This window comes from Thunnus maccoyii, chromosome 10 (genome assembly GCF_910596095.1).
Source record: "Thunnus maccoyii chromosome 10, fThuMac1.1, whole genome shotgun sequence".
NCBI classification, from domain to species: Eukaryota; Metazoa; Chordata; class Actinopteri; order Scombriformes; family Scombridae; genus Thunnus; species Thunnus maccoyii.
Genome location: NC_056542.1, coordinates 21282408 through 21293821, shown reverse-complemented (window position 1 = coordinate 21293821; position 11414 = coordinate 21282408). Strand labels below are relative to the sequence as shown.

At 39.8% G+C, this 11414-nt stretch overlaps 1 protein-coding gene across 3 annotated transcripts in view; it reads left to right on the top strand.

The window, feature by feature from the left end:
• The first annotated feature begins 201 nt into the window (after positions 1-201).
• The window catches only part of LOC121905547 (F-actin-uncapping protein LRRC16A-like), a 73185-nt gene continuing 61972 nt past the window's right edge, over positions 202-11414 (top strand). For all 3 annotated transcript variants that reach the window (XM_042423857.1, XM_042423856.1, XM_042423855.1), the window contains exons 1-2: positions 202-788; positions 6093-6190. In XM_042423857.1, the coding sequence (XP_042279791.1) occupies positions 749-788; positions 6093-6190 (138 nt within the window). In that variant the 5' untranslated portion in view covers positions 202-748. The remainder of the gene's footprint in view (positions 789-6092; positions 6191-11414) is intronic.

Genomic DNA, 11414 nt, shown 5'->3' with positions numbered 1-11414 from the left:
AGTAGGCCTACATGTTATTGCTATATTATCCCCTGAGAACTGTATTAATTTATTTAGATTACACTCTGCTTTCTCTATACTGTGCTACAATAGACTCATGGGATAGGGGAGGGGACCCAGTAGGACCCCACAAGTACCGCTAGGGGTCCCTGGTTCCCAGTTTGAGAATCGCTGGTGCAGCCTGCTCATTAATATCTGGCTGACACCAGCACCACCGCCCCCTCCTGCCACGCCACACCGCCCCGGCATCGCATCGGCTCCCTGGCTGTCGCATCACCGCGCGGGGAGGGGCCCCGGTTTCCACTATTGGCTGGTCCTGCATTACCGACAGCTTTACTGTAGGGCCGCGGCTAGAGAGGATGTGCGCGAAAGGTGGTCTTTTCATTGCTGTGAAGCGCAGAGGCTGCTGGGTTTCAACATGATTGTAAGGGGACGCTAGCCAGTTTTTTTTTCGCCCACATTTTCTTCACCACACCACCTCTGAAACCAGCGCTGGTTAAACCGAAAGGAGATGCTCCCAAAATAAACGCGGATACATTGTCCGGACACCGCGAGAGGAGGAGAGGAGCATGTAACCGGGAGAAACGCACCGGCGGCGGTGGCACCACCTGACACCTCTCCCTCTCTCTCTCTCCCTCTCTCTCTCTGTCTCTGTCTCCCACTCGCTCCTTGTTTCCTCAAATTTGGAGGCTTCTCGATGTGTTGACTGAACTCTTCTTCCTCGTTTTGGGATATTATCTTCAGTAAAATGAGCGAGGAAGTGTCAGAGGTCCCCAAAGAGCTTCTGGGTAAGAAGAGACACGGACTATTTGTAGCCATGTGTCCAAACTGAAACAATCACTGATACTGTCCTCTATCATATTCCTCATAGGAACTCACCTTGTGCATGTGCTCATCAGTGTTAACATGATTTACAATATATAATATTCTATCCGCACAGTACAGCCATGTGCTGAGACAGTAGACAATAGTAGAGTTATTGTCTCAGATATTACAAATATCCAACCATTATCCCCATGTTTTTAGTATCCTGACAAAATACTATCTTCCATATCCTCAAAAACAGACATTAGTATAAACAGGCCAGACATTTTCACTGAGAATGTAGGCTAATTGCTTTAGCTTGAAGCTGTTTACATATCAGGTCCTACTGTAGATGATCAAGCTGCCTGTACATTGAATGTAATGTGGACTGCAGATGAAAAAAACCCAAATAGTTTAGAAGCCTGTCATCCCTGTGCATACAAGTCACAGGATTATTTCCCCCCCACAGTAACCATGTACCACTCTTAGCCTGCATTTTTTATATACTCTGCATTGTACTGTTAGTCTGCCATGTGTCTCATTATTTGTACTGATTGTGGACATACCTACAAATCCTGCAGGCTGTTTGGCTCAAGCTCAGCGTCTCTTTGTTTGGCGAAGTAGCTCAGTTTTTGACACCTCAGTGCAATGTTGGGCAAGCACAAGCTCTCCCTACATCTTTCATGGACACACACAAGCATGCAGTGTTCCTTTATTTCTTCTTTACATGAGACATTAGTGCATACTGTAGATGAGGCTTAGAGGAAAATATTGTAGTCACTTGGTCAGGCGTGCATTGACTCTCTGAGTCACAGAATATTCAGCCAGTCCGGCACTTATTTTACTCTGTTAATAGTATCTGTGGTATAGTTTATGTCCGTGTACCCTCACTAATATCATATGTTGGTTTCTGTTGATTGAGTTGTTGATAAAGTTAGGAAAGAACAGAAACCAGAGGTGGACAAAATATGTTACTTTTTTCAGTTTTATGTGAGAATTTCATCACATGTAATGTTAAAATTATGTTGTTTTTTTTTTTACCCTTTTACGTGCTAACATCTGATATATTTTGCCCCTTAAGTACTTAAGCTTATTAAAAATCATCAACTCTGTGTGACAGTATCAGTCTGTATCAGCTTCTTTCAGCTCTTTACTGAAATATTCAAACCCAAGACTTCTTGTCTTTTTTTTTTTTTTTTTAAATTTGGCTGCACAATTCATTCATTTTGAAATGTTCAGATGTTTGTTGCATCATTTTAAACTCATCTCCCCCAAATTCAGTCTTATGAAATATTTGGTGTCATGGGAAAGTTTGGGATTTGAGCTAGAATCTACATGACTAATCCACTGGTGTGTCAGAAGTTAATGTGATATAAATTGCTTGTCCTCCATCTGAGTCTTCTGTCCTCTGAGAAAATTTTGGGATCTCATTAACCATGCTAACAGTCTCCTGTATCACAAATCTAAACAGATTTAGCCTGCTGACGCTGAAAACATGATTTGTGTTGGACATGTTGTGTGTTTTTTCTGACAGCAGATCTGTATCTTTGGCAGGACTGAAAACTGATTTTTCATAATCCAGCTTCTCTCTCACTTCGAGTGAGCAAGTTGTCTGCAGCTATTCTCTGCATTTTCACCTGATCTCATAGGGAACATTCCTGATTTTAGTTGACTCCACTGCCCAACACTGCGCACTTACCATAAGGAATTTAGTTAGTCATGATCTTATGTGCTGTGGTGTTGTCTGGGTGAGCATATAACCAGCCATTGTTTGAAACATTCACTGGTGCCGGTGATTCAGCATCATGCAGGATCACTCTTGGCATCCTGCACGTACGAGGAGTGTCAGCATTATGCAGCAGACCGTCATTCGGTGAAATCCGAAATGCTACATCATCCTTTTGCTGTTAGAGAAATTATTTTGTCAATTTGTATTTTATATCTGCCTGAACTTGTAATGATCGGCATAAAATTAGCTGAGGATGCAAAAAGAACATAAATGCTTTTCAGGAACCAGCTTGCAACCCTGAAGTGCACTCATTTAGAAACTGTGTTTATGGGCCAAAAAGTTTTCTCACTGGAATATGCTCAAATACTAAGAAAAAACAGACCCCAACTGTTTTGAACAATGTATGTATATGATGTCTAAGAAACTCTTTCCTATAGGTGACAAGGCAAAGATATGACTTACTCATCGGAGTTCATCACCAGGCAGACAGAGCAGCACCTTTGCCGTTAGCGGTGTCATGCTGCGTCAAAGCAGGAAAAACAGGGACGCTGTGTTGTGCTGTCTGAACACTGAAGAGTTAGAAGCATATTTTTCTCTGTGTGCTAAGGATGCTTACATGCATATCACCTGAAAGTCTGGTTGTGTGTGTTTATTTCTGCCTGTAAACTAGTTCCTGTCTGTGAGAGACATGCTAACTTTTGAGGAAAACAGGGTCAGATGTAGGAAGAAGGCAAAGCAAAGCAGCACTGATTATGGTGAACAATTTTGTCATCATCTCTGTGATCTTATAAAGTAGATATCAGCTGCTGTTAAACGCAAGAACTAATAATGCTTTGTCTATTAATATCGATAGATGATGCCACATAAAACAACTTTATGTGAATTTTTCTGATTTATATTTATCTTAATTTGTTCATATTAGTTTATCCCATAGTCTACAACTAATCCTAACTCACATGTGATTTCTATGATATCAAACACTGCAAAAAATGTTGACGTGAACACCTCTCTAGAGCTGGCAGCTAAAAACCAGGGACATAATCTGTGACATCATCAAGAGGCAAATCTGGATCTGCTCAGGCTCAGTAAATGGGAGAATGGCTTTATGGGCTTGTCAGTTGTGTGTTTGAGCTTTTACAAGGCCATAGGTCTCCCATTTTCCTCTCCTTCCACACGAGTCCCTACTGAAATTCATCATAGTGAGACCTAGTGCACGTGCCTTAATTGACTGATATGAACCGCAGGGTAGCTTGCTCCTAAAATTTCCACCCCTGTCACAGTTTAGATTAATTAGCAGAAAAATGGAATTAGCAGGAAAATGATGGTGAATGTATGAATCTGTCAGGAGCTTTTTCTCCCCTGGACCAAAACGGCTCAGTCTCATTAAAATATACAAGGTCTCATGTTGCGTAGAGACCCACTTTAGACATCTCTGACTTATCGGGTGTTTTAGCAGTTTTAGAAATGCAGCTGTAGGAAATGGTGCACATGCTCAGTGAGCCAGCTCAAGGCCGCCAGATTAACCATCTAGCACTTTGCCTAATTATTTGTTTCACTTTGATCTGATGATGGTTTGAGGAAACCTGCAGGCGAGGATGTATGCATGCCAGCACAGATGTACACACACAGAATCCCTCTCTGTCTCCGACACGTGCACGCACACACATCAGCTGCTGTGTGGTGGGCGTATGAGTAGCGTGGAGAGGCAGCTGACCCAGTTCTGCTCTCTAAGCCAGTTCCCTGGCTGAGGAGGCTTCTACTGGGTGTGAACAATCAATCTGAACACCGGAACATATGCTGGCATAATGTGGCTGTGTGTGTGTTTAAATGGACTATGCATTTCAGTATAAATCTATTTAAAGATCGGAGCTGCCTCTAACTTTTATCTCCATTATTGATTACTGAGTTGATTATTTTTAAATGACTTGTTCAGTCAATAAATGTCAGAAAATAGGGAACAATACAGCGTCTACAGCAATGCTAGCAGCTCTGTTAGGCTGCACTTATGCATGATGGTGCTTTGAGCTAAATGCTAACATAAGCATTCTTTCATGCTCACAATGACAATGCTAACATGCTAATGTTTAGCAGGTATACTATTACCATGTTCACCATCTTCCTGTCACCATGCTAGCATTTACACATTAGTACAAAACACAAAGTGTTGCTGAGGCTGATGGGAGTGTCATTGAGTATTTGACAAATTGAAATTTTGATGTGGATGTCATGAATGTGTGTACCTAAGGTCATTGCAGTCCAGCCAATGGTTATTGAGACAATTTTACTTATGTCTCAAAAATGTTGACCTCATGGTGGGCAAGACGAAATGTCATCACCAGAGTCATCAGGATACATTATCTTTGAGCCATGAATGTCTGATCCAGACTTTGCATCAATCAATCAGTGTTGAAATATTACACTGGATAAGTTAAAGCTTTGACCTGCTGTTGGCAATAGATAAAAAGTCAGGGGGTCACCGTAGTCCTAAGGATGTATGAACTCTGTTTGAACTTTCATGGCAATCATGCGATCAAAAATGCGTAACTCACTGTGGCGCTAGGTTTATTCTAATGGGACCATGAATGGTTACACAAAATTTCACAGCAATCCATCCAATATTTCTTGAGATATTTCAGTCTAGACTAAAGTGGTGGACTGATTGAACAACAGGAAGACAGACGTTGCCATTCCTAACTTCCAGAGCCTGAGATGACATCTTCAAATTACAGGTTTTGTCCAATAAACAGTGCAAAACCCAAATGTATACAATATGAAATGATAAAACTGAGAGAATCAGCAAATCCTCCCGTTTATGAAGCTTGAACCAGCAAATGTTTGGTGTTTTTTTTCTAATTGACAACCAAACGATGAATCAGTTGTTCAGTTTGTTTGATTTTGATCCATTCAAATTGTTGACCATTCATTTTCTGTAAATCAAACTAATTCTTTCTTTACTATTATAGATAAGAAAGGACATGAACACAGGTTTTGTTAGTTTTCTAGTTTTCCTAACCTCTTATGTGTGTATTTGTTGTCAGAATTCCTGGTGATAGTTGCACATCTGACCACAGATATACACACATAAATCTGTACAGTCTATGCTACAGACAATGGAAAAAGAGCTAAAATCTGATCATGAGAAATAAGTCTTGATTCATGATGTGCAAATTACATGAAAACTAGAAGAAAGCTTACCTCCTGCGGTATGTTAAAATTGAACTTCATACAGTTTTCATCAAGTGTATGTTTTTTCTAATCAGTGGATGTGGGGGAATTATTAGATCTGCTGATCTGTGCTCTGCTGAGGAAGTCAAAATGTTGAAATTCTGGCTCAACTCAAGCTTTTGATTCATAAGTGGTCTTTGTTAAGATTTTGTGTGAAATAACCTAAAGAGATACTTTATGTAAGGCAGGATAAACCACTTTCTCTTTTCATCTCCTCTCATCATCTTTGTGTATCTTGTTTTGGGACTGCTGTCAAAGATACTTTTTTAATCCAATGCACAGATATGCAAAATTTTCAAAATTTGAGTGTGAATCTCTCTTCTTCTCTGTGCAGAGAGCGTGAGGGATGCGTTGGGGAGGAAGGTGAAGCTGTCACTGAGGAAGAGAGTTAAACTGGAGATCAAAGGAGACAAGACGGAGAACAGAGTCTTGGTGAGTCAACTCTTGCTGCTTTCATGCTACTTCTTCGTTAAGGGGAAGTAACGACTGTGCCTTTTTCTCTTCCATTCCTCTGCTCTTGAAATGAACAGTTTTCATTTAAGAACATCCAAACCTCCATGCTTTCCTCTCTCGTCTTCAGCTCTTGAAAAGCATTCTTTCTTTTAACCTAGTGAGCATCACTGCACTGTAGTGTCACGCTGACTTTTTAAGTTCAGAAGGCTTTGATTTTGGGGTAATTCATTGCAACTCAAAGCTACAGAGATTACACATTTGTACCATCACCTTGGGCATCTCCTGTCCAATTCAATCTGAGGGCTTAACTGGGGTCAGCCATGATTAGCGCTTGGAGGGGCGACAACATTGGATTTCCCCTGAAATGAAGTAATGGGAAAATTTTCAAAACTGTTTCCAAAAAGCGTCATTATCTTTCAGTCCCGCTGGTCACATTGACTTTAAATGCAACCATCTAAGTAATACACAGTAGTCTTAAAACTTTGGCACACTGTGTACCCTACAAAGAAAGTCTAACAGCCCAGATATTTGGAAGCATACTGGCAGTCTTCTATAAAACCTTCTTATAAATGAGCACAGATCAAGTGCAGGAAGAAACTCTCGGAATTGCATAAGTGTTGCACAACATCTGAATGACCGCTGATTTATATCAATCTGATGAATAGGACTTGTATTTGGAAATAAACGAATATGACTACTCTTCGCTGGTTGACAAAAAGGATAGTCAAAGGAACCACAATTCAACAGCACAAATGAGGTATTTAGTTCAGACTAAAGGTCTTTATTCAGCCTCAATCCAGAGTCATGCTAAAACAATAGAAGAAGCAGCTAATGTTAAGCACATTGACCCCAATACTAAAGTCATCCCTCCATCCATTTAGTCACACCTCTGACTATGTAAGCACATCAGCCCTCAGCCTGTCTATTGGCCAGGTGGAAATGGCAACTCAGACCATTAACTGTTGGCAGGGAGCAAAAAATCTACCGAATGCTAAATAATTAATACCTGGTTGATTATTAAAAATGCATATTGGATCTTTTTGGGCTGAACAAGGACGAACATCTGAAGATAGTTAAAACAGAACAGTCCTCCAGTAAATCAGTGAGTGAGCTAGGTCCATAAAGTTTGATAGCTTGAATCAGAAACCTTCCTGTGAATGTTTACTATGTGTGGCTCTGGGTGGAAATGGCAAAAGCCTTTTAGTTATACAGCTCTCAGTGGAATTGGAAGCTTTTAGTTATACAGCTCTGGGTGGAATCAACAAAAGACTTAGAATGAAGGGGACGTTTCAAAAGTTTTGTGAATAGGCGTTCACCCAGCCAAGTAGTCTGCTTTAGGATGTGATATTGTCTGACATTAACAGAAATATCAGCCAGACCCTCTGGGCACGATAACTCTTGTACACATACAGTATTTTTCAACTTGTACATCCAGATACTTGTAGCTACTGCTGGAACTTGAATGATAACAAAGTCATCCAGGGACATGAGCAGAGAGAGAGCGGTGAGAGACAGAAATGATGAGCTTCACTTTCACATCTCCCGTACTTGCTAAATGATCTGGGAGCACGCTGAGGTGGGAAGCAGCAGGAGGGAACAGCATGGGCATGGGGCATTGAGATTTAGTGACACATGCATTTAAAACCCTGTGTGATGTTTTAATAGTGAAATGTCAGCTTTTAATATCTACCAGTGTTGTAGTTGACTCCCTATAGAGAGTAGCAAAGCATTAAAGTCCCCCTCCACTCAAAAATGTGTTTTGCTCATTATTACTTCACTTGGATGTTTGAGCTTCACTGTGCAGAAGTGATATATGTGCAGAGTTTGATACTAGAAGGCTGTTTTCATATTCATCTGCTGAAGGAAGAAAATTTCAGGTTCAGAAGTTGAAGGGGTGGGCCTACAAGAAATGATTTGTGACATCACAACTAGTTTGAAAGCAAATTCTGGTCCAGTATGTATGCAAGTGTGATATGGAAACGTGAAACCTCCAGTGTACATACACTGATAATGGACTTTTCAGTGAAGTTTAAATGAAGTAATTGTACTTTTTTGAGGAAAATCCATATTAGACACAAATTATTCCAAGCAGAGTATTTTTTATATATCTTACAACATGTCTGGAGGGGATCTTTAAAGTTAACTAAAGGACCTTCACTGTAGTTGATAGCACACGGGTGCAAAAGTGTTGGACTTGTTTATAATGAACAGAACACATTAAAAGAAAAGTTGAGAGCTGAAACAATGAGTCAGTTGACAGAAAATCTATAACTACTTTTTTAATCAAAAATGACAACTTACTGGTTCCAGCTTCTCTGGGGAAACTGTAATGACAAATTTTCATTATTTTCTGACACTTTAGAATGATTAATCTGTTAATCCAGAAAATAAGTTTCATATGAATAGAATAATAAAATAATAAGTGGTCCTATTGTGCCAAGTTATCCCATAAGGCTGTAAAATCACAAATGTTATGTTATTATGAATATCTCAAAGGAAAACCTGTTTATGTTGGGAGGGATTTTCTACAACTTCAACTTGAATTCACTTCAGTAGTAAAATACATGGTCCCCCCAAACTTCCCACAAGTACACCGATCATTTCTGTTCTGTTTTTGTCACCCAAGTTTGAGGGAAAGTAAAATCAAAAATTCCCAGAAAACCACTTATTCAAAGGGAGATCCAATAAAGTGTTTTGTTTGGGGTTAGAACTCTTTTGGTTTGGCTATATGACAAAACAATGTTACTATGTGGGAGCTAGTAACAGAGACTTGTAGTCTGCACATACACACATACTCACAAAACAATGCAAAGACGTGGGAGTCAGTACTGGGAAGTGAGGAATTCCAGTGGAGTGGTTCTGGTATTTTATACAGACGCAGAGCATGAGAATGACTCGGTGAGTTTGTATCAACGCTCTGCTTGACCCGGACTGAACAAATAAACTACTGTCAGTTGTTCTACAGAAAACAGAGTTATAGAAGCCGATTATGGAGGAAGTGGCACTGAGAGAAAACAAACATGCCACAGAATTGTAGCCTGTGAGTGTTGTGGTATCTAAAGTTAGACATGATGAAAAAAAAACTATATGTTTACAGATTGTTTTGAGATCAGATGTTGTAATCAAATGAAAGTTGGCTGTAAATTGAAACACAAACTTAAATGTTTCTGAAAAGTGTACAATCATAATGCAGCAAAATGTTAAAGGGCCATTCTACTGATTTTCCACATACACATGTCACGGGGAGTACTATTCAGACCGTGAAAACAGCTCTGGAGGATCCTTCTTAAGTCTGAGAAAATAACCGGCGAGGGTCATCAGGGTTATCTGGCTTAGGCTTGAGATATTTCTAATAGAAACCCTGCAATACAGGAATGGAATTAGAGCACGTGGGGGTTTAGTGGTCAGAGAGGGTCTAACCAAAGAGGGCATCCAGTTTTTTGACCCATAATAGGGTCTCTCACACAAGTCCCTCAACTTTATGTCAATACTAAATCGCTGCAGTGCCCCTTTAAGGTTACATAGTCATATAAAAAATACAAAAATGTCACTGTGCAGGAAATTCTATTGTGCTGAGTGCGGTAATGAGTCAGAGGGTGTAACACAATAAAAGTAACAAGATAAGGGGGTGGGCATCTGTGTCAAATCTTTATTAACAGATGAAGATGTCCAGCAACATTAAGCAGCGGTCTTTCAGGGAGTTATCAACTTTGTGTTGTCTGTGTGACTAATAAGAGGAGAAAGCTGACTAATTTAATTAACTGACTATGTCTGTTTCCTGGGGCTGAGAGTGAAACACACACCTGTGGGTGTGACATCAATAAACCACAGATAATACTACTGTATTGACAGAGTAGAGGCGGCCGTTAGAACCATCGAGTATCACTGTCTTTCCTTTTGAATTTAATGAATGTTGCTTTCTTTTCACTTTTGTCACTTTTGTTTTATACATCAGAACTGTAATGCCAACTTTTTCAAAAATTACAGTAATCTTGTATTTCTGGAACAGCTGAAAATGTAGATGGTCTCAGAGCAAGTAGTCTTCAGTTTTCCACTTCTCATTCTGTTGTATACTCCATGATAGTGTTAGAGATTTTAAATCCTTTTATGATGAATATTGATCACCTGTCTACCATTATATTGTGTCTAGCTGCCTGATACATAAGCTATATGAAAATATATCCTTGCTAGCACAGTATTTCCAAGTATAAATCACAGACAATGTTAAACACACAAGTTATCAATCCTTCACTGAGACACACAGTCAAGATTTGATGCTTTTCACTGACATTTATTGAACTTCCTGTGTTTACGTACTGCAGCCATGAAGTTTGATTTACCTCAGACATCTACAGTGTAAAGTACACAGATAATGAAGGGAGGAATATGGTTATTTCCACTATCAATTTGCTTGTCTGTCAAATACACATGTGGCTTTCCCCTTTTTCCCGCCGAGCTCCGCTCAGACTGGGAGTGGAGCACTACAGTGCCCGAGGCGTCTCTTAAGCACACTAAAGCTTGATAGATACAGTCATCTGCCTCCTTTGAAGACGGAGGGACGAAGGAGGTAGAGATAATAACATCAGTCCATCAAACACACCCCGGGGAAGAGGAGAGGAGGGAGGAGAAAGAGGGAAATGGGCAGTGAGAGATACTGTACAAGGCAGAGAGGATGAAGAGTGAGAGGAAAAAGGAAAAGAATCACAAAGAAAAACAGCGACTCTTGTGACAGACAGAAATGACCAGTAACATTGTGTAAATCTGGAAAGGCCAGAAATACAAGTCCAAATCAGTGTGTAAACTTGTGAAGGTATACATCTGCTGTGTAAAATAACATTGTGAAAATGTTCCATATTGGACAATTATGCACCTCAAGATTTAGAGCAGAAACAACTGACTGGCAGAAAATGAATCAGCAACTATTTTTGTTTCATTCTCTGGTTCCAGCTTCTCAAATGTGAGGATTTGCTGTTTTTCTTTCAGACAGTGTGTAGACAAAATAATTAAATTGGGAAAATATTTGCCTGTATAATTGGTGATTTAAAAAAAAAAGCGAGGGTTAAAGTCAGTGTGTCTGGGATACCAGAGTTATGATTTATTCTCTTTATTTATTAACACAATCGTTCCCTAATGTTAAAGGAATATTTTTGGAAATATGCCTAACAAGATTGATACCACTCTCAATTGGATATGTTGCTACAGA